This window comes from Anopheles gambiae, chromosome 3 (assembly GCF_943734735.2).
Source record: "Anopheles gambiae chromosome 3, idAnoGambNW_F1_1, whole genome shotgun sequence".
Classification (NCBI taxonomy): Eukaryota; Metazoa; Arthropoda; class Insecta; order Diptera; family Culicidae; genus Anopheles; species Anopheles gambiae.
The window spans coordinates 74,025,100-74,052,751 of NC_064602.1; the positions used below are offsets into that span (position 1 = coordinate 74,025,100).

The 27,652-nt window shown below is 48.4% G+C and overlaps 1 protein-coding gene across 3 annotated transcripts in view; it reads left to right on the forward strand.

The window, feature by feature from the left end:
- LOC1270838 (zinc finger protein 423 homolog) overlaps positions 1-27,652 on the forward strand; it is a 79,143-nt gene that overhangs the window by 10,841 nt on the left and 40,650 nt on the right. For all 3 annotated transcript variants that reach the window (XM_061656898.1, XM_061656899.1, XM_061656900.1), the window contains exon 3: positions 15,447-15,749. In XM_061656898.1, the coding sequence (XP_061512882.1) occupies positions 15,447-15,749 (303 nt within the window). The remainder of the gene's footprint in view (positions 1-15,446; positions 15,750-27,652) is intronic.

Consider the following 27,652-nt stretch of genomic DNA (forward strand, 5'->3'; position numbering starts at 1 on the left):
CAAATTCGGTGCCCGGAAAGCACCATGCCTCTGTCTATGCGAACACTGGTAGGGCGAACACACACACACTCACATGGTAGTTGAGAGTGAGTGTTGTCTGGCGAGCAACGCACGCGGCCTGCAGGAAGCTCCCGGGAAGTGCCGGAATTGGGGGGGAAAACTTTGCTTCGGGGGCAGGTTTTTGGTTGTTTGTGAAACTCTCATTTAGGAGAGTAACTCCTCGGGGAGTTACCGCAGTAATACATTTTCCCAGTGCCATTCGCCCTGCGCTTTCGCCTTCCTTGGCTGTTCCTCCGCGTGGTCCGGCGACCATACTTGTTGGGGGTCCGGTGGGGCTTAGTGCTTTCCGTGTGTAGGCGTTTTGTTGGTCGGTGTGTTCGTAGTTCATCTCGAAATGATACCGACAGGGAGCATAATCTCGTTCGCTCGAGAAAGCGATGGGATAGCGAATGTAGGTCTGCAAACGTGGAGCACTGTGCAAAATGCTTCTGGCTTACGCGTTTCTCCGTTAGTTTTTCCCCGTCTTCTCGTTCCGTAACTCACATTTCCTTGCGGAGCTCATCGGTCCCGAGAGTGCGTACCCGATGGGCGGCCCGGTTCCCACTCGGTTCCAGTTTGGTTCTCGCATCGCAAAACTCCCCCGGGGAGGGGAGGCCGAACTTTTCCTTCATTGGAGGCCACATTTTCTTCGGCCGGGCTTTGTGACGGGTGCCTTATTTCATCAGGGGGCCACCGGGGAGCCTGGAGGCCGGCAACATATTATCCGTCTCCGTTACATCAGACTCTCGCGCGGGGGGTGGGCGGGTCAGATTTTCATTTTCCAGCCACACCACCGGCTAACTGTTGGATGAATTGCAGAGCGTTTCTTTTTGCGTGTGCTGTTTTCGTCCGTCCTGCTTCGTTCAGGCGCCCATATTGTCCGTTGGGTGGGGTGGTTGTCTCCTGGGAGTGATGAGGGAGCGCCAGCAAGAAGAGGAGGATGTTGTACCAGGGAGCAACAACGAAAGTTGAAGATGGAAATGAAGGTCCATTTCGTTCGCCGCCTGTTCGGCGCTGGATGAACTGATGGGTTTTTCGTTCCATCGGGGTCTGTCTTGGGAGTTGTCTGAAGATCCGCCGAGAAGATGAATTTGTTGGTGCTGTGCGGTGCCGAACAGCTTGACGATCATATCGAGCCGATGCCGGTGGCTCGTCAGTGAGCGTCAATTCAACTGGCACTGGTAGCGTAGTGTGAATTCTTCCTTTGCCGGAAAGGTAATGGTTTGCACTTTGCTTCGAGTTTATCCTTTTAAGATGGAGCTTTTCTGCTATTTCTTAACGGTTTCTGTTTTGTGGATCGATTGCAGCAGTACTTGCTATACATGATAGTTTCAGAAACGTATAGGACGTACAGGGCAGCACTGCTAAATATTTACTGAACCAAAAGTGTTTCATCTGTATTTTCCATTACTAGTATGTCTCTCTCAACTGCTCGTAAAAGCGGACTACTCCCAAGGGCGATTCCCTAAGGGGGTGTGTGTCTGTGTGTTGGCAAGAAGACACCCAGTACACACCCGGGCATCATCTTACAGGCAAGGCAGTGGTGATGATGTTAGTGAACCTCGAGTGATGATGAGCACAACGACGACGGCGACGACCGTGATGACGACTGTCAAACGTGGATGCATGGGTTGCAAAGGGAGTAGGTTTTGCAATTATCGCTACGACGTCTCGGCAGATCCCTTGGGAGTACGACCCATTGCCATCCGACGACTGCGAAGACTCGTCCTAAGGCGGCGGCGACGGCAGCGTACCCGGCATCTGCGTACTTCTTGCTGAATGGCAATATTTTGCATTCGGGCAAGCTTGGATCTATTTCTCTTTGAAACGCAACCTTCAGAAAAAGGGGAGCACTGGTGGAGGATCAGCACTGTTTGGGGACATCATTCCAGCATCATCATTCCCCGTACCTGTGATGGCAACATGCACGCGAAAGGCGCAAAGTACGTTCGTTGTCTGTGAGCGAGCGTGCTTAATTTGAACCTCCCCAGTGGGCTCGGGGAGGGGTTGGTCTTCTTTCGTCCTTCAGCGGGACTGGAGGCAATTCCCACGGGCAAGTCCACGGTAGTTTCCACGTGTTCCGGGGCTGCAATACAACAATGGATCATTTTATCGACATAGACACGCTGTCGGTCAGCAAGGACATTAGGAGCTACAAAAAGCTTCGTTCCTTGTCTTTATGGAATTGGTCCCGAAAGCCGAGAGCAATGGAGCAGGCTTACATCACTTCTTAAGATTCGAAAAGTCTCGGAGGATGTTCTGCTTTCGTTCCAGAACGTATTGTACTCGAGATGAGATGTTAACGAGGTGTGTATCCCAATGTTAGAAATACGTTCAAGAAGCAGCTTATATTTTGAGACTGTTGAAGCGATTGTTGTACGACACGAACTGAGCAGATTCCGGGAACTTCGTGAACTTCGCGAAGATTAGTTTATTGTTGTTGACGTGGCAACGCAGTGTGATCGCTCGGCTCCAATGGCTAGTATTTAAAGAAACTTGTGTGTCTACTCTTTCTAAGCAACTGCTAAGCTCCGAAGCCAGGGTTGCTTGGTGGCAGTGTTGGAAGTTTTAAGCATAACTACCCTCCCCATACGCTTGGACACCAATCTGGTGTTGTCAATTGGTAAGGTAACGCCGGGCCCAGAAGTGTCTGGCTGGTTGTGCTGCCCGGTACTTCTACCAACATCATAGATTCCAACCAACCAACTTCGAGAAAGTTCTCAGCCTGACTGCTCTCCTGGGGACTCCTGAGGAAAAAAAAACAGCGTTGCGCCACCGATCGAATGTGGCGCGATATGGGCGACACGTGTATGTGCGGGCTGCCCGAGAAGGTGCTTACTTGTCAACTGCAAGCCGGGTGATAGTTTTGAATTTTTGCACCTACTCTCCTTCTCTATGGTGAAAGGGTTGTGTAAGTCAGGTGGTGCCGCGCGTTCTGACAACCAGTCGCCTGTATGACACTGTTATCCTTGCATTCCACAGTCCTGTCCGTGCCCGACTGATTAAGTTTGACTCCAAAAAGACGGTTCCACTGGTCCCTCCGGTGTCACTCAGCGTTTCCTTCTGTTGCTCGACAATGGGGACAGAACAAAAAAAAAAAAACAAAACCGAGGCCATCAAAGCGTACAAGGGAGATTTGGACGGTGTAGAAAAATTGAAACACCTCCACGAGCTAGGAAAGAATTGGTTGGTAGGTGTGGGAGATTCGGTGACTTCGGCTAAGACTGCGAGAGGATTCCACAATGTACCGGCATCACTACCACTTCACACAACATCCCGCTCCCTGACGTCCGCCAGAAGGTTGATATTCTTGGTGTCTTCCGGGGGATGTTGTTTACTTTTTTCCTTCCCTTTTCTTCTGTTGGCTTCCTTGCACAGCTACTTACGTTTCCACCTTAGCGTCCCGAAGGAATTCCCAGCAGATTGCTATTTTTGCCTTCATATTCCAGTGCTTTGTTTTCTCTCCACCGTGTGTTCGCTCCAATCTTTTGGGATGTCAATATTGGTTGTGTTTCGGGCATGGTGACGCTAGCGTCTCGGCAGGTTCTTGTGGTTCCTGGTGGTTGGTATCATTATTTTTTTGCTTGTTTTTTTTCTATCTCGGGCTGTCATTCGAGACTCCCAATCCCAGATGTGTACGGGCAAAGGGGAAGAGAAAAAAGGACATGTGGCTACCCAGGCAACAACCCGTAGCAGATACCTTACTTTACATGTAAACGACACGTTAGCACACGGTAAACTATGCAGCCAGGAGGTTCATGGGGCATCGGTGACACGCCATATTTACAAAAAAATGTCTGAAAAGCAGCATCGTGCATTCGATACGCTAGTCGGGGAACATGTTTACCATATTTTGGAGGTAAATTCCGCGAAGGTTTCCCCAAGGAAAGGGCGGGATGGGAGTTCATCCAAGCCACATCCTTCCCGGCACCGACAAGAGCTTTCGGTACGCTCTCCCGAGATTAAAAGCTGTCGTGAAATGCTCCGTCCAACTGACAGGGGAAATAGAGACCAAAACATCTTGCATGAGTCGGCCCGGTCGCGCGGCAATGATGTCTTATCTTCTGCACAGCATAATGTTTCCCACGTTGCACGGTGGCGCACCGTGCCAGACTGTGGTGCCATCATTCGGAGAAGTCAAAAATAAATCCGATTTGACAGGACTCCCTCCCCGGCACACGGAGTGTACGGAGTCAAAGTGCAAATGGTGCGAGATGTCTCCCGGTCGGAGGCGTGTTCGTTCGGGTTTCGCGAAGCTGGCGCTAGTAAACAGACTACGAATGTGCTTGGTACAGGTCATGGTAGCATGGGGTGAAGAAGTTTGACTCCCTGGTTTGTGACACACCAGACACACAGGCACACGTGCACCTACTCCAATCCAAACGGTGCGGTGATAAATGTATGTAATGAATGAATACTGATGCCGGGCACTGGGATAACCTTGACGTGTTCGGGGGTTCGAGGTCGACTGTTCGAAAGGTTTCCTCCGACTGACATGCAGCCCCTACCCCCGCCAGCCCTACTTCATGGTCTGCGGGGAATAAAAGCATGGCAAATCAAAGCATCCAAATGTGTCTGTCACCCTCCGGTCCTTTACTGGCTGGCATGGAATTTCCTGGTACCGAACTCAGTGCTCGGTGCGTTCGACGTTGTAATTGACTTTCCGTGACCATCATTACCAGGTTCCGAATGGGTTCCTTTGGGGAACCAATAGAGGCAGCGCAGCGTTCACTTTTCCTCGGTGCGTGTACTGCTCTCGAGTTACTCGGTCTAGCACGCCAAGGTATCTCTGCTGGACGGGGGACGTTCCCGCTGCTCTGTTGTAGCCTTCCGATAGTGACTAATGGTTTGGCTGATGGTAGTAGTACCTGCAGAATTGCCAACCATCTTTAGCAGGCCCCAGCAGACTCCGTTTCCTGGTAAAGCTGCTGCTTGCGTGTACCAGCGTCTACCAACGGGCTCCAATACTGAGAAGGAACGAATTCTGATTAGCAAAGTCTCGCGAGAGTTCCTCACGGGACGGACGACACACGGCGGCGTATACGGCCTGTTAGGAATCTTTTCCACCTGCCAAGCCCACGCTGCCTTGCGACACCAGAACACGGGACAGGTGCGACCGGTTGGGCCGGCTGTGCGCCTTTACTGTCAGATCTTTCCATCGTAACGCTTTCGATCGGCCGTATTGTGTGTGGTTGGTTGCTGGTGGTGGTTGAAGCCTGTGCCTGTGTGTGCCTGTGTGTGTGTCTAGGGAGCTCTACACACTTGCCCAAGTACGACGATAGCGGAGGCGACAACGACGATGATGATGATGACGTCGACGATAGTGCGCACCTACGACTCACCGACCCGGCCACGCACGAGGAAGAACGAGGTTGAGCGTTGGGCGACCCGTTTTTTCGATATAGAAATATACATAATTCTCCTGTAGGCCTTATATTATTTGTGCACACTATTTCGTGGGCACGAGAATGGTCGGTTGGCTCACGCTCCTGTCGTTCTCGCCGGTTGGTCGGTCGGTTCGCTAGAATATGCGGGATATTCCGTTGGGAATCGGGATAACTGTTGGGAGCAGGATTGAGTTGATGAGAGGCAGCCTCTCCGCAACCCGGTTCTCGGCTAGGAAGAGCAAGGTTGGTGGGCAATACAAGCATAAGCAATTTAGAGCACTGCCCGGACGGCTCTGTAGGCAGGGACACGGACGGTAGATAGGAGATTTTTCGCCAACTCATCCGGGAATAGGCCGAGATAGATAGGGAGGAACCGTTGGGTCGGTTGAGCGGCTGCTAGTACCGGAATCAGGGATGGCAAGGTTGTTATTATTACACACTTTGTGCTAGGACGTCCTGGTCGCGTCCTGGGTGGAACGGGACAAGGTTGTTTTTTCCTCTCTATTTCGTTAGTGCTCTCTTGTTCCAACTTATTTCGCTGCTGCTGCTTCAACTAATTCTAGCGATGTCTAGTTAGGGTGTTCCGAGGTTCCGGGGTGGTAGGTCGAATTTCTAAGGGACCAGAGTTTATGAATATATGAGTGAACTCGACAGAATGATGGTTCACTTTTTTGTTCGCACGGTTCTCTGTTAGCGGTTTGATCCTTTTTGCTTGCGGGTTTCCCGTTCCTCTTCGCGATGTTAACCATCAGCTAGGATATAACTCAAACTCAAACCATCGAGGAGCTACTCCAATATGTCTAGGTGAGAGGACCACTAGTTTTTATCGTGGTGTATAGCAGGTCGACTTCCTTTTTTCTGCCTATGCCACTCGTGGATTACTTCCACTAAATTTGACCTGACCGATGGCATACATTTTTTATGCCATTACATGGTTTCGTGGTTTCGCGAGGAACATGTTCGACAGCGTGAGCCTCTAATCAGTGTAAAGCTGATATTCGGCGCCAATAGGTACCCTGAATATTAGCCTCTTGATATTAACAAGTTTAGGAAAGCTTTGCATAATTCGATGGAAGATAAGTTTCGACACGATGTTTATGACTTCCCCAAGTGCCTGTTTTCTGCACGTCCAGATGACTCTGGGTTTTGTTGTGGTCTGTTGGAATTTCAACAGCCTGGGTGCAGTAACAAGCTCGCTGTCATGACGTTTGTGGATCATAAACAAGTTTCAAAAGTATATGCCTTCAAATGGTGTCCTATTGTAAGTGTTGGATAGTGTCGGTGTTAAGTAGTATTTCCTTAAAGGCCCTTCCGTTGGAGCTTGTTCGCCTAACGTTATGCAATCCACCAACCATCACTTGCTTCTGTGTCCACTTCTTTCTCTGTTCATTTGTGTTTGCTGCTCGGAGACGAAGAAAAGTGCAATTCACTGTCGATTGGAGCGTTGGGAATTGAGTGTTGGCCACCCTGTCCGCTTCCCCCTATTGCACCCCTCCCATGTGTGTGTGTGTGTGTGTCATGCAAGGCGGTTGTCCCGATGCATCCAACACCGCCGTCACCATCATCACCGTACGAGTGGGTGTTAAAGATGCGATAATTATTTATGCAACAACCATGCCACCTTGTTGGTGGGATTCGATTGCCCTCGGTCCCAACTGTGCGCGGTCATGCTGTCCCGGTTGCTCGTGTGTGTGTGATGATGCTGATCCCTGCGGGCTCCCGCTGCTTAGGCAATGCTCCAAATGCAGCACACGTTCACGCGGCGTTTCAAACCGTTGTCCTCCGATGCGTGTCATTATCCATCCATGGTTCGGTTTCGGGCTGCGCTGTGCGAGCTGAAACATGCGTTTGTTGTTTTCGACTGTCCCTTCTGGCCACGTGTTTATTGTTTCGATTGCGTACAAGCGCGCGGTGGCGGATCTTTAAGCGCGCGTCCTGCGGCAGTCCAACATCCGCATCACGCATCCAATTCCCTAATCAATGTGTTAGGATCTCGCGCTCGGTGTGTTTAGATGTTTTTGTCGCGAATGTGGCGCCGGGCGCCCCTCCCTGGTCGCCACCGGCGATGCTGGATGGGCGGTCTCGCTTGGGTCATTTATGGTTGCGGTGATCAGTTCGCGCTGGTTTGTGTATGTGTGGACGCGATAGAATTCACACTTTCAGCACGCCATCCGTGGTGGGTGGTGCAGGTGGTTGGTACATTTGGATTTAAGCGCCTCAAAGTCATTGACGTTCTGTTGTCTTGCGCTCTCCTGGGAAAGGGCGCATCATGTTGACAGGCGGAGGATGACAAAACGGGAGTGTGTGTGTGTTGGAATATTATGCATTCGCGAATAAATATTCACACGTACAACGTTCATTGGAAATTCAATTGCAGTGCCAACCTCCGGAGGAAATTTTGCTCCAACCCGTGCACTATGGCTTCTGAAAATTGCTTATAGTATAAGTTGTTAGTTAACACCTGATCGGTTAAGTATTTTTTACTAAAATACTTCAATCCTTATTTCAGTTCATTAAATGTACTTCCGCAAACAAAATGTAAATTGTTCAACCAAACAAGCAACCGAAGCGAACGAACTCCACTTGGATGACGCCAGTAATAAATCAGCTGATAATGAGCATGAGAGGTTCCTCGGAGACGCAAAACAAACCCTAAAGGATAATAACCAAAAAAAGGATCCAAAATGAACGCTTCCACGTGACGGGTCGAGTGAACAATTTGTTCTCCATTACTTTCTCTCCCTTTCTCTCTCTCTCACTCTACGTCAGCGTGCCATGGCGAGAGCTCGGCGAGAGAGTTGTGGTTGTGTCCCATTTGCAACAGGAAATGTGGACTCAACAACGATTCCAAAGCCCAAGCCCCTTTCCCATAGGATCTGTTTGTCTCGTATTCCCTCCCTACCAGACCGCATCCGGTCCAAATGCGCGTATGCGTCTGGTGCCACTAGCTCGGTTTGCACATTCTCGGCTTTTTTACTTTCCCTCTCTCTCCCTCTAGCCAAACTTCCTACCTTCGCGCTTCAGTCCTGTCCAGTGGCTCCCTCTGCTAGGGTCTCCCGCGAGTGTCGTATTAGCGGGTGGATGGTTCGGGTGACCTCACAGTACGACGACTCACCGTATGTGCTCCAGCATGCTCGCTCGAATGAACAGCGCTCTCCGGGAAGTCGTTGTGCCCGAAATGGGACTTGGCGGGAGCCGGGCATCGGATCCTCGCGGGATCAAATAAATATATATTCTGATATTAATATATGTAAAAAGCAATTGCCACTAATTAGCATTCATGTGGTTGTCGGTTTAGCCGGCTCCGAGCGAGCGAGCAGGCAGCTGGTGTGCGTCTGTCCCGGCGCAACTCGACGGTAGCTTCACTCGTACGGTCAGGATCACGGGACCCCTCCATACTCCTTCTGCTTGCCTTAGGTCTCCCTCGGGGGAGCGAGAGGATCCTATTTGTGCATAAATATCTAAAATGAAGTGAACCACCCGGGCAGCGCCCGGCAGCCTCCTCAGTGTTTCCCCTTCCCCTGTTTGTTTGCTGTTTGGCGCATTGTGTCCACAATTGTTTCGCGGATTTATTTCGAAAGGGTGATAAAAAGAGAGGGCTAGTGTTTTTTGTGCCGGCAAGAGAGTGTGAGTGACAAACTCAAAAGCGAGAGAAATCATCAACAAGCGAGATGATGGCAGTGAAAGGGGATAGATAGGATGTGGGAATTTCACCGAAAATGTGGCGTCCTCCCTGCCACCAATTGACCAGGGACGGGAAACATCCTGAAGGCAAATGAACGACTGCTGCGTCCCATCCAGTGGGTATGTGTGCGCGTTGGTACATTTGCCAACCCCAGAGTCGTTACTGTTGCAGTTCTGTTCTGCTGCGGTGGTCACTTTTCACCATTATCGGGCCAAAACTCCCGCAGGTGTACGATTGGCACAGGAGTTGGTGGTGCGAATGTTTGTTGTTTTGTTTAGTCATTATTTTTTTAAAAATTGACCTTATTGTTGTTAGGAAAGTGGGTATTGGAACTCAGAAGTTGAGTTTTTTATATGAATTCTTTCACAAGATTCTTAATAATTCATTATTCAACGGATATCTTTGATCTGAACAAATTGTACTCAATAGGCTTCTAGACCACAAACAAGTTTAATGTCTACTACACCATTATTACTCAAATTTGACGTTTTTCAGAAATTTTATGTTATCTATCAATGAAAAATCAGGATTCATTAAAACCATCAACTCTGACAATTCAAATTCATGCGCTATGAAATCAATCCGCGAACCCTGCAAAATCAAAAACACAGTTCACCGATAACTCTTGGGACACCCCAGGTTTGTTTTCTGGCCAATAATAGCTACCTTTGGAGTAGAACATGATATTCTTTTAAAATCAAACTAAAAAAAAAGATTCCCCCTCCAAATCGAAAGAGCGCCTCCGACCCACAGTGCACTCAGAAGATGCTTCACAAAAAGTCCCAAAGTTTTTCCAACTCCATAAGCAGTCCGTAGGGGTTGACCGGTGGCTTCCAGCTTCTCCCCTTTCTTCCCCTTCGTTTGACTGCGAACACAAAAAGGGGAGTCCAAGTTCGAGAGGTGGCGAGTAATTAAATTTTCAGCTAAACGATGCTAAGAATTAAGAACTATAATCGAGACGTTGCTTCTTTCCATCTCCCCATCCAACTCTCATCCAGTCGGAAACTACACCCCACACACACACACACGCCTTTTCGATTGGAAACATGGCAACTGTCTCGGGAATTGCATACCGAAGAGTTCAAGATTTTGTTGGCGAAGGGAGACGAGCATTGTGAAAAGAAGCGTTTCCTGAAATAATTTCAGGCTATCGATTTCTGTGTGCGGAGTGGTGTGTCTGTGTGGGGGGTCCCATTTATCTGAGATTAAAGAATTGCACCCGAATGAGCGAGGAACTTTTCTGCAAACGCTCAAGAACGGTTAGCCAGGACGGTGGGGTTCGGCATGTCTGGCATTAGGCCTTTTGGGGGAACCCGTGAGCCTTCTTTTCCTCGATTCTTCGACGGGTTCGGGTAGAGTGCAATGGTCTTAGGCTTTTTTTGGTGCGTTATGCGCACTCTGGTGCGTTGTGCAAAATATTGTAGCCTGTTTTCTGTGGGACGGGTGGATAGGTAGCATATGCCGGAGGTGGTACGGAGAGAAAAGAAAACCAATATCAATCGTCTCCGGGATGAGGCATTGCCGAAGAAATTGACCGGGCACAATATTGAGTCATGCTACCGGAAAGGGGTTCGTCAGATTCTGCCGCTGCTGCAGTATCCTTGGCAGTTGTACTAACCAGACATTTTCTGGAAAGCTGTACTTTTTTGTTTGTTGCAAATGTCTTGCATTGACTAACAAGATTTGGCTAGACCCCATCGAAATTGATAGTCGTATTCGTCCATTTCGCCCTTCTCCATTGGGTTGCATTCACCTTCACACTCCATCTTGGGTATGATTTCCCTCCAAAAGCACCAGAACAATAAAAACCAGGCACCTTTGGGCACTGTTGAAATTATTCTTTGAAGAATATTGAGCTTTTTCTTTCGTCCTGGCCAACCCAGCCAACAAGAAAAGAAACCATCAGATACTACCTGGTGAGAGCTAGCTTTTCGGGGAGCTCCGAGATACTGGGTGCTGTGTTGTGGTGCCAGCATTCCAATTCTTCCATGCCAATTGCGATGCACCCCAATTTTTCCTACGGAAATAAGGAAATCAGATATTCTTATTATGGTAGCCACAACCCACAAGTCGTCGACGGGTAAGGCAAGACCCAAGGAAGGAAATCTACCTGGCAGCCAGATTTCACCCCATTGCTTTGGTGTTTTGAATGTGGGACTGAGCTAAAAAAAAAGAGAAAGGTTTGGGAAAATGCTAAAGGATTCAGGTCCGCTTCTTAACGAGGAAGCAAATTTTCTTAGCACACGGGAAATCGGAAGCATCATTTTTTATTCATTGCGATTTTTGAGCAGATTTTTCGTCCTGCAAATCGACGCGCTTCTCACTTCTCCCTCTGGTGATTGTGGGGAGTGTTTGCACAGAGGCTAGAAGATTGGTATCTACTGGCCGAAGCGACACCTACCCAACCAGTTGTTGCTCTCTTGGTGGGATTTAAGAAGCTTCGAAATGAAGAGATTGGACTGGGAAATGCTAGTTTGCAGATCAGATCTGCACCACAATGATAGGGTTAGTGCAGTTGTCTGCATACTTGCATAGTTCTGCATGATGCAAATGTTGCTACCGTTGCTTGCGTTGATGCAGCAAAACATGAGGCATGCTTCATCCAAACTGAACCGCCTGCATAAAAAACATCCATATATTTTTTGTGGAGTTTTAAATACTTTTCACTGGATCTGAGAGGTTGCCATCATACCTCAAATACGGAAACATTGGCATGCAACGAAAGGATTATTTGGATATCATGGACAAATTGAATCCACTTGCATTTACATTCCCTCGGAGCATTCCAGGGCGTAGGTTCTCCATTCCATTACCGTGCGGAGATTGTCATGATATTTTGTATCGGACATCCCAGCCCAATGACGATTCTAATCAATTTGACCTAATTCCATCAGTTTCGAGTTTGGTGTGGAATGGAGGGAGAGCCTGGACATCAACTGAGCAGCGGGGAATGAAAAAAGTAAATGAATAAATAAATAAAAAAAGCAAAATCCCTCCGAAGTTGTACGGAGATATTGCCTGAAACAATGGCAGACGAAAAGACACCCAGGCACAACACACCAGAGACAACACCAAGCGACAACAACGGCGACGACCCACAATGCTTCATCTCGTTATCTCGCACGCTAAAGGGACTCGACCGCTCGACCACCCCACAGGCCATCCTCCCATGCTCGTGTGTGTCGTCGGTGGTGGCGATGCCTCCTCACACAACACACAACGAACCATCCGACACCAGAACACGAGCAGGGGAAAAAACCATGTTCCCTCGGGATGTGCTCACCTTCTCCTGCTCGTTTCCCCGTTGATAAATCCGGCAGCAGCAGCAGCACCAGGACACACTGCCCGGTGCGCTCTCGTGCTCCAACGAATGCCATTGTTCTCCTCTTTTAGTCCACCCGGGGGTCTCACCTCCCCCACGGGAGGACCAGGGGCCGGCGGACGGACCCATCACTGGGTTACTCCGATGTACTCTACCGTCGTTTCGATCGTAATTCCGTTCCGACATTTCGTTCATTTTATGGATGCGCATTCTCCCGGGAATGGTTCCAACTTCTTCCTTTGGCAGAACGGCACCTCGCCGGTTGGTTCGGGCAATGCGAGGTCGGGGAGTTGGGAGCAGCTTTGGCAGGGAGTAGTGTGAGCCACCAATTCAAAGCTTAGGAGAGGTCCCAGTGCACCCTGAAGTGTAGTAGCAGTTCCAGTGGTAGCTGTATAAATGTATGTGTTTGTGTGGGTTTTTTTTTCTTATTCTCCTCAGTACCCAAAAGAACGAGCGAGAGAAAGCTTCACCCGTGTACACTCCTGTGTGCAGTTCTGTCCATTTGGCAGTTGCGGAAGAATAGAGCCAAACTGTGCATGTGTGTGTGTGAGAGAGAGAGAGAGTGTGGGGAGTCTTAGGATAGCAGCAGCACAAGCACAACCGTTCGCCGTTCGGAGGTCCCCTTCAACTTCGGAGGTGCTCCCCAGTGGCCATTTCTTATGCTTGAAAATCCGAAACACAACTCCGAACTTTCACGAGATATATCTCCCCGGCCGGTCGGTCGGTCGGTCGGTATTGCCCGGTGGTGTGTTCCCCGGTAGCGCCTGGGATACCGTTTCGGTCCGGCTGTTCCGGGCCCGGGTTTCGTCAGTCCCGGTGGCCAATGTTTCGGTGCTATAAAGCGGCACGCGGTGGCCCTCTTGCGCAACCCGGGGAAGCTGACAAACGGGAAGGACGGCATGAGGACTCCTCGGGGGGAACGGGACGGTGTGTAGCGTCCCCGAGCAAAACCTAATCCTCTGCTAAAACCAGTTGTCACTAGCACTCTCTCTCTCGGTCTTTCTCTGTCTGCAGCCTCGTGTTGTATTTTTCCTCTCATGCTTGTATGTCTCGGTATGTCCTTGCGTGTGCCGGTAACGCCCGCTTCCGTTCGGCCTGCGTGACGATACCGAAAGCCCCTAGAGAGGCCGAAGAAATGGTAAGCAAATACTCGTGTTTATGTGTGTGTGCTGTACTCGTTTTTTCCTCTTATTTTTCTTCTTCTTGTTGTTCTGCTCCACTCTGGGTCCCACTGATGCGTTTTTTTATGTCTCAGCGACACTGAAGAGAGCTTCAAAATGTGGTGGTTCCTCCTTTCCAGACGCTTCCCGCCACTGACGTAGTGCGAGGAGTGATGAGAGGATGAGGTGCACACCACCGGCCGGCCTCCCAAGCAGAAGCATCGGGAGGGCTTTCACTGGCCCGGTGGCAAGCCTTTTGCCCGGCCCGCAAAAGTGCGCGCGCGAAACACATCACATTATACGACACCGCTGAGGGTACGAAACTCAAATCGAACCGTTGAAGCTCACCGACATACAGGCTGCTCTCTTTTTTTCGGGGTTGATCTCTGGAAGCGGTCCGCTGCAAGGTCCTTGGCTTTTTTTGGTTGGGTTAGTGCTCAACATGTCGCCACAACGGTGTGCTTCTTGGGTGTTTTCAGGAGCATTCTGAAGAGTACGGGGTCAGCACACTCCATGGAACATTACCCGTAGGAGAGGAGGTGATAGAAGCCTGGTGCTTATTTGGGTGTTTGTGATGGCAGGTACGCTACCCTAAAGACACACTCAAGAGGTGTGTTTGCGAAAAAAACGTGAAGAACACCTCACCTAACATATCCTGTTTAAGGCTGATCTGGTGCACCACACGGTACTAGTGTCAGCTTCTGGGTCACAGTACCAGATAGGTGTGAGGGAAAAGCTTAGTGTACTGGCAGTGGTGCTGTGCGGATGATTCCACAGGGAGTTTGTTCCTCATCCCGCAATGCCATAGCTGAAGCTTGTCATTTCTGAGAATCGGAGTTGCTCCAGTGGGTCACCTAGCATGGAAGCTGGGAGATGGAAGGCTTCATTTCATTTCCGGCTTCTTTTCCACCGCCAGCTTCTTCGTACGTACCGCAATGCCAACGCCTGTCCCTTGACAGTCTGAGCGGGAATGTTTCAGTTGGTGAAACCGCTACGCGTGGAATCCTCCAGCGGACTCCTAGATTCTTCTTCTGCGTTTCAGATCCAGTCAAATTCACCCCCAAGCAGTAGCAGCGGTGTGTTGCGCACTGCTCGGAACAGATTGGTGATGTTTATTTTTGCAAAGCTACCTGGTTTCACAATCATCATTACCAACGCCCAAAGCCCAGGATGGAGCAGCCGTATCGCGAGTGTGGGATAGACGGATGGGCGGACGGGAAAGGATCGATAAGGGAAATGGTGAAAGATAGCAACGGAAGATAGATTTCCCAAGGGAGTTCTGCACTTTTTGAATATAATTGCGAGTGTGCTTTCGCTTCCTCCACAAACACCCACCGCCGTCGGTCGACAGTAAGCGTCACAGTGGATGTCGATTCCGGTAGAATACCGGGCCTGAACCTGAGGCTGTGAAGCTCTCTCTCTCGCCCGATTCCCCAAGGAGTTGGCACCAGCCCGATGTCGAGAGTTCAAGACAAGGCAATTACACATGGGAAATGGCACGCTTGGCTTTTCACGAGCTTTCTAATCGAAGTGTCAGCTTGTGCTTGTGTGATGGAGGGGAGGAGTGATACAGGATGAAGCAATTGTGTCAGATGTTGATAAGGTGTGTCGTAGGATGCATTCCCGGTTATTGTGCATTATGCGATTCACGAAGTCGAAGCGATGCAAGGTGTTGGGTGTGTTGTATTGTGTCAAAACATGATTTGAATTCTCTTGGGAATAACAGGTTCTCTTTCAGGCACTCTTGTCTTAAAATAACTGAAATTCTTGTGTTTTTAACTTAAATTTTGTATTGTTTAAGTTTGTGATGTAGTAATAGCTTATCTTATTGTTTTTCCTCTCATCATTAACAGCTAGTGAGACAAACCAACCTCAACTAGCCGCTGATGATACATCAGTGCATTCTGGACATTCTGCTGGACATCAAGCAATAGCAGAAGAAGTGGAAGACAACGAGGAAGAACATGAGGAAATCGATGATGAAGCTGCTAATAATGAAGATGACGATGAAGATGATGATGAGATTGATGATGACGATGATGATGTAGATGACGAGTCACTTGGAGATGACGAAGAGGGTGAAGCTGGTCCTAGACATTTTGGCGGGGACGACCAAGATGTTGATGATGAGTTCACATCGGATAGCTTTTGTTCAGGTAAGTTAGATAGTTCGTTCGGAATTGGTAAATATCCTTATTTCTCAAGACATTTTTAGTATTGATAAGAACATGATTTCTACAAACTTGAAATGCATCCGGAGGGGTTAATTACGCTCTGTGGGTATGCGGTGCTATGGTATTCACACAAGTTAGAATCTTGTTGAGGATGAATGTCTCCAAAGGTTGAAACCCAAACCAAAAGACACTTGGGATACAAGGCGGGGAGCAACGCAGGACGTTTATTCTGTCACTAATAAATCTTGCATTCAACGGCTTTGGCCCTTCAGATATCCGCTTTAGTACACCCCTGCAGCGGGCTGCTGTTCACGTATCGGATCCTTTTAGAGCATATACAACGTAACGTACCTTTTGCGTCAAACTAACCGTCAACTTCAAACCTCTTTCGTGCTAGTACTACTCGTCCCCATCGACCGTAAAAGAAGTTAGCAGTCTTGCAGTGCCGAAAAAATCACCCTACCGCATCTTAGTAGAAACCACACTTGGCACCTTGGTGGTAAAACACACACACGCACACACATCCCGACTCCCTCTTTTGTGTGATGGACTTCCATTTCGTAATAAGTACGAAATGATGAGACGGATGATAGATCTGCTTCCCCGTGGCATCCTCTTGCTGTCCAATTGCTAAAAACCTAAACGTCAGGGATATGTGTGTGTGTGTGTGCGCATCCGTTTAGGGGATAAACTGTAACCTATAGCTACCGGAATAGAAAACCTCCCGGCGGTTCTGCAGTACATGCCGAGGGGTGAGGGACCTGCCAGAAGGAGGGACATTGATGAATAATTAAGTCCGTTGTTTCTGCTAGGCCCAGCTGGTTGTTTGCTTGTGGGAGGGTTGGGTAGGAGGAAGAAGCAGTTGTTTCTAGGCTTCAAGAGCTACAAGAGTCGGATCCACTTTTTCTGAACCCATCCATCCGTCCGGCCATTCGTTCTGCAGGGGCGTGTGTTGTGTGTGATTTACGACCCAGGTCGGGCGACCGGTGAGTTATGCAAATTTTATCTAAATCGTTTCCTTCTTTCGGGCGTCTTGGCACATGTCTTAAGAATGTTGCTGTCCTGTCCTTTAACACAATGCGTTGGCAATGAGTACTGTCGGGGTATAATTGTGGGCTAATTTCTGCTCTCCAGTGCTTAGGACATTGTTGTTACTTTTGAATGATAACCTTTGTGGCATGTGAGGACGGTTACACTGAGCTGGGTGGGGCAACATGTACAAGAGAGATCACTCTTATCGTCCTGCCGTCTTAAGAAAGGGGATTCTTCGGAGCAGCTCGTGATTTATGTCTAAGTTTTGTGCTCTCCCATGGTTCTTAAAGTCATAATAATTCTTATCTCATTTCACCTCCAAAACTGCTGTTCCCCAAGGCGTTGGAGGTTATGTGGTGCAATTTGTAAATCGTATTAGTTGCAAGTTGCTGGATTATTTTTCTGAATTGCTCCAAATTCCAGCAAACATGATTTTTTTGTTACATTCTTAGGTTTGCTTGAACTTAAAACCAAACCTTTTAATACGTTTGCGTTTTCCGGTAATTGTCTAATAAGTCTTACCGTAGGGCGACCATCCAAATCCACATGACTTCTGCTGTCGGCTGCCGGCTGCAACCAGAAGTTTAATGGGATTTCCAAATTTGTTCATCAAATATTAAGTTCTCCACCGACCATTGCGCATCCTTTTCACGTGTTCCCTACCGTTGCAACGCGCTCGGCTGCCTCTTCGCAGCGTCTTCTGTCGTCGGGGATTTGTAGATTATGTTCCGGTACTTTAGCGGACACTTTTCTTCCCTCACCGCCGTCCCAATCTCGGGGGAGAAATGTGAGGATAATAAATTATCCAAAAACGATTGAACGTGAATGGGTCGGCCGGCGCCCAAACTCCCACTAACCGGCCGACGACTGTTAAATGAGTTCGAAATAGTTCACCCATTCAGGGGTGTGGAGTGTCGTCGGGTGTTGATAAAACTTTCAGTCTAACGGCAGTGCAGAGAAAGCAGCAAGAAAAGGAAGATTGGTGCTTTCCGCTTCCTCCCAACAGGTGAATTGCGTGAGGAGTCAATGATGTTATGTATAATTTAAAAGGAGTCCCACATTTAGCTGACAATAAACACCAAAAACAATCACGCACTTTTACCACCCCGCACAGCGAAGAGCGAGAGACGAATCAAGAAAATGGTGGACAAAAAAACAGTCTTCCGTGTTGGTAAAAAGAGAGCAAACTTCAGTGGCAGCGAGCTAAACACCCCGGAACCGGAAGTGCTTCGCTCGTTTACTTTTGTTTGCGCCTTTCGGTGAGGAGATGGTGTGAGGGCTAACCACCAACACCAAGGCTCGAGGACCGTTCTGTGTGGGTGAGATGATTCTTCTCGTTTGTCTACATTACGACCTGGGAGTGGGTAAAACAATAGAACGAAGAGCATGGAGCGCATTGTGCCTACACTTGGGAGGCCAACGTGATTGCGGTCAGAAGGTGTGCTCGCGTCGTTTGGCATCTGTCGTCTGTCTGTTTTATCCTCGGCTCAAGGAAACGTGTCGCCCAAACTCTCGAGTTCGAACTCGGCATGGGTGAAAGTGGTATCAATTATTCAAGGTTGGTTCGGTATGGGTTTTTCTGTCTTGGCTCGAGATCCGGTTCGTACTGATTGGTTTGATGGTCCAATGGGAAGGGAAGGTAGCAGCCGTACTGACGATGTTTTAGTACCGACGATCGAGTTGACACTTCATTTCACCCATCTCTGATGGTGATGGTTTGGCGTTCGATTTGCCTCTTGTTTGGCTGTCTGTTTGGAAACATCGAAAGGAAAGTGCAGCGTGATGGGACAAGTTGAACCTACCAAAAAACTCAATAAAATAGATGATTGAGTTTTAAGGGTGTCCCCATCGAATCGAGGACAGACATAAAAGCAACAGTTCCTAAATTACATCAACACCGGGTAAGTATGTAACAGTCGTGAGAGTGAGAGATATCCCGAAAAACGAATAAACAAAACAGAAGCAGGGAAAAAAGATTTGGTCACGCAGGACGGCGAAAGAAAAAGCACAGTCCAGTCCCAAAACATCAGCTTAAAATCGACGATTGATAGTCCTCGTGGTGTCGTGGTTTGCAACCCTTTTTGCTTCCCTTTCGGATGCGGCTTCCCCGCGCTTAACCCGCCAGGCCAGAGCGCCTTTAAGCACCAACCTGCGTTAACCGCAACCGCAGTGGCGAGTAGCAAACCCCTCCCACAATGGCTGATGGCCGTCGCATCCTGTTCCATTGCAGCCTTTCCTAACCCTCCTTTCCTCTCCTCGTAGGGGATGTTTTCGTTTTGGACGTACGTCCTTACTCTCAGTGATAATATAATTTTAATTTAACGACCCCGTGGCCGGCGGATAATTTATTTTAACACATTTCCCCAAACGATTGCGCTGGTGTCGTCCGGCACGGAAACGCACGCGGTACGGCGTTTCGCGCGGCTTCTACCGGCTACTACTGGGGGGAAATAAAAATATCGCTACTTTTTGAAACACATCCAGCAAGAGAGATTACCAGGGCAGTGCTTGTCAGATTTGGAACAAAAATGGAAAATCCTTTTGGAGTAAATTTGACGTTTTGAGCTAACTTACGACTTTTGAGAGAATTGTGTGAATACGTTTGTGCAACTCTTTTGCACATTTGTAGGAGATTCAAAACATTCAAAATTGTTGCCAAGTGCCCGTTAGGCCCCGGCGAGCAAACTGGGAGATAAATTTAAGACAAGAAATGCGTTGTAACGCAATAAAGAATTCACCCACCGGATTGACCAAAAACCACCGAAACTGGGCAACGAAAGGAATAGAATGGTCCTGTCCAAAGCAAACCAAAGGGATGGCTCCCCTTCCCCCTAACACCTTCGTACGAACGCATTTTTGCCAAACACACCGTCTCAGATGTACGGAAAGCTGTGCCGCGGCCATTATTCGACGTGGGCTTTCGGAAATAAATTATTTCCACTAGGAGAGGTTTGCGGTGGCGCACGGATGAAACTCCGGCGAGGAGAAGAATTGTTTCCTGTATGTGTGTGTAAGGTTCTCCGTGCCGACAACCGACAACAATAAGCCGGCCTGTGGGGCGGGTAATATTGAAATCACTCCCATGCTTCAGGTGAAAAGGCACCCAAGAGTGTCGTGGCCGCCCTGGAAAGACACCCAGTACGCCGATCCACAAAACCCGAATGGCAGTCAAACCCTGTCTGTGTGTGTGTGATTGTGTGGATGCGAGGGTGGCGCTGGTAGCGAGAATGGCCGAATGGCTGCACTGCGGCACGAGGTAATCGTTGATGGAGAAGCAATAGCATTGTCTGTGTGTGTGTGTGTGGAAGATAAGGAGAAAGCCCCAAAACCGAAAGAGATTGACGGAGAAGAAATGGCGTGGAAAATGGAGGCTGAAGAGGGAACTGGGGCAGATTACATTACAACGGAAAGGCGCTCATCGGGGTCGAGGATAGTGGTGGATGGAATGGACAAACGCACACGTGTAAAACGGGACGGGGGCGCATTATTGCTTCATCGAAAGGATGCTGTCGCAACGGTTTGCCTACCTTCAGGGGAATAGCGTGGAGCATATTAAGGTGTGACATCACGCGCGCCTGGTGAGGTAGCGATGTCGGACACGGCGTTTGAGGTTAAATTGTGTAATCCTTTTCTTTCTAAGAAAACACGCAAGTTTCTTTCTTTACAAGCACTAAGTTGTTTAGTACTTTGCTCGATTTTTTTCTTCTATTTTTTGTGTATTATTTTTTTAGGCTCCATTTTGAGACTCGCAACAAGAGCGCCGCATTGTGGTCACGAAAGTCCAAACCATCTCACTGCCTCTTGCACATCGCTTGCCTTTTTAAATTCTTTTCCCCAGTAGAGCAATAATGGCGAGAGTCTTTTATTCGGTGACTCGCATCCACCCAGTTGTCATTCGGTAGAACTCGTTGCTAGACTTCACGTAAAATCTGTCCCTTGATAGGCAATTCCAATGCTTTTCCTTTTTCCAGTACACCTCCAGTACACACGTTCCATTGCACGGCAAAGAATCAAAGGTTTAAATTGAATTCCTAATGATGGTCGTTCTGATTGTATCGTGATAACACCGGGCACCGCTGTGGGTCTTGTATTCCAAACGCCTAGAGGTAATTTCATTACCCGAAAGACAATCTTTGCGTATTTCGTGTCGCTTGGAATGTTGGGCGCTGATGCTTTCCTGGAAATAGCAATAGAACCTATAAAGTTTTGTAATGTAATTTTTCTTTTTTTTTATTCTTTCAAAATTGTTGAGCAATTTTGTGCATTGTTTGTAAATAGTGTACCTGCAGCAACAACGCGTTTACCCACTCAGCGTCAATCATTCGTCGCTGTAACTGTCAACTGGTTGGATTTTGGATTTCTTCCTATCATTCTCTGTATCCTTTGTTTCTGTACGTCAACCATGATAAAGACGCACTCGCAAATGGGCGTGCTCGTCGGCACTGGCAGGTTGGCCCCAGTAAACCTGGAGCTTCGACCTGTCAAGTTGCTGCACAGCACCTCAATCACAAACTATCGCACGGACACAGCGTGGTGAGCGAGGTTGGTGCGATAAATTATTAATACGATTTTTGTACACTTTTCGTCACTTGGGTCATGGCTTTTCGGGGGGCAGTGGCACTGGACTTTTGGGATGTTGTGCTGCTGTTTGGGTTTTCATACCGAGCCTGGTGAAGCAATTTGCCGAGCTGCTGCTGCTGCTGCTGCTGCCAGGGAAAGACAATCACGTCAAAAGTTCTTCCACACGCGGTGCTGCCGGTAGCAAATGGGTAAACTAGGAGAGCCCATTTGAACCGTTCGTTTTCCCAGTGTGGCACACCATGGACACGTCACCATGGCGCCATGGTGGTGGTCATGGTCCTTCTGGTTAAGGGAAAGAAGAAAAAAAAACGATACACACAGAGAACGCTTCATTTCACACTTTTACCAATATTTTCATTTATTTATCTTTATTGCTCACTGCGGTACCCTTTTGGCACTGGTGCAAGATGCGGGGAGTATATCGTACAACGTCGACGGCCCATTGCCATCCCGGTGGCTCCTCATCCCGGGCTGCTGGATGTCCCGAGAAGTTTGAGCAGAACAGCCCATCAGCATAGATGGATGGGTGGATAGATGGATGGCACACGGTAGTCGATGCAGATCCTTTTGTCCGCCTCCTCCAATCTTCTCTTGTGCCTCGATTAGGCTAGATGAGGTGCTCCCTCTGCTCCCCCATCCTAGCACCGAAGTAACGCACAAGCTCTGGAGATGGAGTTCTCGTTTAGACCTTCCCCCCGGTGCCTAAGAGCCTTCGCCGTTGGTCCTGTCCTGGTAGATTATGGTCGGTGATCAATTGGGTAATAAAAATGATAACTGTGAAGTGTGAGGACGGACGGCAGACGGCTTAGTTTGCAAGAAGGTGTCCCTAGGAGGACACCAGCGGCAGGTTCGGGATCGGATCGATACACGTTACGGTACGGTACAAAGCAAAGGTACCCTGGGGAGATATTGAGCCTCCGACATCCACCGCCACCCAACCCGAAGGGTACATCGACGGCAGCGTGGTGAGCGTGATCGACACCACCGTTGGCAAGCAAACGGAAATGAAATCCCGCCGCTCAGAGGTATGGGCGATATGTGTTGGTGACTGTGTAAGGACATTAATAAGTGTTGTGTATGTGTAGTTGGATGGTACGATTATTTATGTGTCCCATCAGATGCGTCCGCCCAAACGTGTGTTGGGAGGACGATTGTAATAAAAAATTAAAACCGAAAACGAACTTTTCTGCAAGCGAAATCAGTTTTCTGTGGCAATCTTGTTTGCTGATTGGTGTTTATTTGTTATCAATAATGCTGCCAACTAAACTATAGGCTAATTATAGCTATGCTGGTGTGATCTGGAGTGTTTGAAGGTCTTCTTCCCCGCCCAAGAATTGCCGAAAATAATTAAATAGACAATAATGATTCCGGACAGGCACGCCCCAAAGCCCTGCTCCTTGATGCCGTATTTCAAACCCGAAAACGATGCCGTAAAGTAAGAGTCAGGTAAAGGTTGAGTTGGCTGGAGAATTGGGATCTTGGGGCTCCAAACTCTGAAGACCTGTTCCATCTGACTTGCAGCTCCCAGCGGCAGGTAGACCCCGGCCGTCTCGTCTGGCAGGACTTGCCAATGCCTAATGTCAGTGTGTACGGCTAGTGCCTTCGTGAGACTAGTCTTACCCCACCGGTTGTCTCAATCACTCCATCCTACCCATCATACCCTAACGCATCTTCCCTCGACATTCCACAACATAAGCTTTCCCAGCTTGGCAGGCTGCGGGCGAGAACCCCTTTGCTCCCGGCCGCCTAAGCGAATGTTTTCGGGGCAAGAAGTCCCCGGGGGAAAATAATTTCTTGATGTAACTGAACGTACTTCTTCGGCTTTTTCGGTCCAGAAGACGAACACACTCACATACGTGCGTTTGGAAGGAGGAAGTGGAACTGGTTAGGAGTGGCAAGAAGCACACACACACACACACACACGCATATGACTTGTGTGCAAGTGAAACATTCTCCAAAAACTCTTGTGCTCTTGCGAAAGTTGGCCGTGTGCTACACACAAGGCGCACACACTTTCCCTGCCTGTCCATGACCGTGTCCGCCCGATTGCTTCGGGGGTATTGCGGTCGGTATTAAGCAATGACGATCGGCGGGTACGTTGCGTACTTTCGGAGGTTCAAGGGAAGGTTTTTGCATACATTATCACCTTGGGAGGCAAACGGCCAGTACCTTCGTGACAAGCCAAAATGTGGCATGGCTGGGTTTTCGGTGCGCTTTAGGTCGGTAGCAGCAGCTCGCGTTGCATGAAAATAGTTTACGCGAGTTTTTGGCGCGCACATTGGAGCACGTCAACATCGGGCGTCGAAGGAAATGTCGGTGTGCTGAGGAGTAGTAGGTAATTAGCGGCGAAGACATTTTCATTCTTGGGTTCTGGTCGTAGCCGGTGCCGGATAATATGCCGGACGCGGTTATAGCGCTAAGAATGTGAATTATTTTCGATCACAAATCACAAACTCACATTGTTAGCCTGTAGTAGAAGTAATGTACGCCAGACACTGGGAATGTAGAGGGACATTAGCCGTGGATAAGAAATTCCAATGTTTTAGGAGAACCTGTCACGTTGCTGCCGTCCCTCTCAGGCAAGCATGTGTAATGAACAATTTCAATATCAAATTTCACAACTACTGGAATTTAGAGTGAATCTTATAGAATGAAAAAAATATCCTCAAAACCATGAAGATATAATGCAGTCCAAGACAAAGTACAAACGTCCCAAGTCCCGAGCGCGTTTTGGCAAGCAAAGAAACAGGTCGTGCAGCAAACCTTCCCCGGTTAGCTTTGGGATCTATCGAAAACTATCACATTACGCCTGACGGTATTTTCGCTTTGCTGCGTTTTCCGTGTTTCATTCACATAAACACACACACACACGCTCTCGGAGTGCGTCTCACCACAGCCACTGGGACCAACTCCCGAGGGACTTCATTCATGCGCTTAGGTCTGCTTGAGTATCCTTGTTTTTTTCCTACTACACTCCTGTTGTTTCTTTCATCTTGATTACACCTTTTTTTGTATGCGGAAACGATTAAACCCACAACGGTTTAAGCTGCGAAGCGCACCTTTTTTGTTGTTGTTGCTTCTCATCATCGCAAATGCACCTTTTGCCGGCGTGCGTTTTCTGTAAGAGGTGCAGACAAAAGCTCACACAACAATTACGCAAATAGAGCGAGAGCGAGGCTCACATTACATCACAGACCGCTGGTTTTTGCTGCTTCTAAGGACACGCCCGGACGTATGTCTGGAGGGAAAATCGGGCTGGCACTGGCGTATGAAGATTGCATGTTGTTTCCCGAATAATATTGCCACCTAAGGCACTGCAACACCTTCACCGGAAAAAAAATCGGAGCACACGGAACTCACGCTGTGCCGTTATGAATGAAGAAGTAAAATAAAACGGTTCATGCGCAAATGAATGGAGATGTTAAAAAGCGTCCTAAAATGAGGCGGTTTGTTTGGTTGCGGTTGTGTTTTTACGGTAGCGGGAGAACAGCGGGAGAAGTTTGGGTAACCCTTTTTTTACGAACACATCCTATGTAGGGTGTTATACAGAGAGGTTGGGCACACGGAGCAAATTGGGCGTAGAAGTTGTTGGATTTGGTGGAGTTAAGTACACTGGTGTCCTTTCAGAAAAAAAACATAAAAGAACTACCAATCATATTGTATTTCGATAAAGGTTCTTATTACGCCTATAATCAAAAACTCTATGCTCAAAGAATAGAAGATTTGAAGAATTGAGCACCATGCAGTTTTGAGCTTTTGCAGGTTATTGATATTATTTTCCAAAAGCAAAGTTTTACTCCAAGTTAACCCAACAATACGGGGCTTAAATTTCTTCTGATCTTGTTGTCCTCAAGATAGTGAAGTTAATCATCAGGGACACATTTCAGTGGTAGGAGCACTTCTTCTGCCCCCTATTATGCACACGCAACCTTAGCCTTATATCCTCCGTTTCGGTTGTTTTGGGTGCCATTTGCCACAGGCACCCCTATTTTTTGCTGGCTTCATCCCGTTGCATTGTGTTTCCTTTCGTAGTGCGCCCATTATTCGCGTCTCGCTGTATTGTCTATTATTGTTGTAGCGCTTGTAATAGAAAGGGCAATAAAACACCCCGCCCCGGAACACATCCAGCCTCGTCTCTCGCTTCTGGCATTGCCTGGAAAGAAGATAACATCCCACAATCGATATTCTTATAATCTTCTCCTGGCACCAACCGGTGTGGCGTGGTACACATGAACTTTCGCCCGAGCGGCTCCCGAGGGCCTAGTGGAACCGCCCGTCGCCACCGCCACCACCGGTACGAAATCACCACCACCACTCTACATACACTCACTCACGTCTTTTTATACACCCCGGTTACCCCATCTCCTAGCAGCCGGCACTCTCGGGGGAGTAATTGAATTGTTCCTCTGTGTCCCATCAGGGCTCCAAAAGTACCCCAAAAGGATACATAGAAATTGAAATGACTTTTCTTCGCCATTCATTCACACGCTCTCTGTCTCACGGCATACTGGCAAGGGGGCTCTCTTGTTGTACCGGCACTGCCAAGACACAACGCATACACACACAAACACGAAATAAAAGCCATTGCTCTCACTCACGTCTCATACACGCGATGTCAGCCGAGAGTCGCTCGAAGTACGGGGGTTTTATTTTGTTTTTAGGTACAACTTCGGTCCTTCCGCGCCACCGTTTCCCTGCGTGTGCCCGGATGAGCTCTGCCCTTTATGTAGCTCATCTTAGAGGCCTGGCAGCAGCGGTAGCAAGAATGAAGCTTTTCGATATTTATTACACTGTGCTGGATGGGACTGTTTCCACGGAGTGGAAGATGTTGAGATATTGAAGGAAGCCCGCGAATGAAATTTACATCTTTGTAGAATTTATTGTGACAGAGGCTTGGCTCTCTCATAGGCTGTGAATGTAGCTGTGAATATGTCATTAGTCTGAACAATCTACAGCATTTTGGATACTTACTTCAACCAAAAGAGCCTAAAGTTCAAGATCCTGAAGAATCTGCGTATCTCATCTTCAAAAGTACGGAATAGTGTGCATATAGAGAGCAATATATGAGAAGATTGTACTACGTGCCGCACGTCTGGACCGTGTACCGGGCATTAACTCCTACGCTCGACCGAGCCAACGATGAGTGCGCACAGCTTACTTTTGGGGTGCAAATTAAAAACCATTGGAAAGGGAATGTACTTTTGATGTGCCATGTGTACATGTTGTGTCTCCGGAAGCGTTACTTTTCCTCTCCGAAATCTGCAAAAACCTTTTATGGGCAAGTGTGGAAGAAGCAGCGGCTTGGAAGTTGTCTTCTCGGCACCACCCACCACCAGTGGAGATTGGAGGGGACAAGTTGTAGTAATATATTTATGAATATATTCCCAATAGCAACATTCAGCAGCAGCCTCCGTAACCAGGAGGAACCCGCCTCTTCTGGGTGGCGCTGGTGTCAATTGCCGAGTGAGACGAACCACCAGGCCGGGTTGTGTTTGGATGGTTTTGAAATCGGTTTGAGCTGTATGTGTGTGCTGCACCCGAGTCCGTTGGGTGCTGTTCCGAACTTCTGGGCGAACCCGGGTTGGTGACAGTGTATGAACCAAGGGCGGCTGCTGCACGATGAAGCCCCAAGTACGTACGTACGTACGTGCGGCCTCAGCAATATCGGTGTCGGTGAGAGTTTTGTTACACTCCACCGTACTGTTTGTGTGTATGTGTGTGGAGGTCGGGAGGCGCAAAAATTATGGCAAACTTTTATTAACAACCTTTTTGGGACGGAAGAGGATGTTGGTAGGTGGTACAATTTTGTTTCAGATTTTGACCGATCCCTAGTGTTACGGTCGATGCGGGGAAGGGTTAGGATACAAAATAATCCAACCCCGACGGTTGATGAAGCAACCGTGGATGGAATGGCACCTAGGATGCTGGACAGAAATTGACTTTTGGGCTCCGGGTCTTTTTTTTTGAAGGATGGTTGTGGGTACTACACACGTTGGCTTCAAACTTTGTGCTTTCCAAGGGGGAAGGATTAAACGCAAAAGGTGTTAAAGAGCGGTTACTCAAAATCACATTCGATGTGTAATGGGGTTGGATGCAAAGTTACTAGTAGAAGGTGATGATGATAGAAGTGGAATATTAGAGGGGATTTGGTTGAAGTATGATTGGAGTTGGAGAATATCCTTTGATAGATTGTCTATATTGTCTAACAAACAATGGGGCCTTTCACGATTCTAGTCAGCTTTTTGTTTGGAGTTTGACAGTTGGAGGTTACT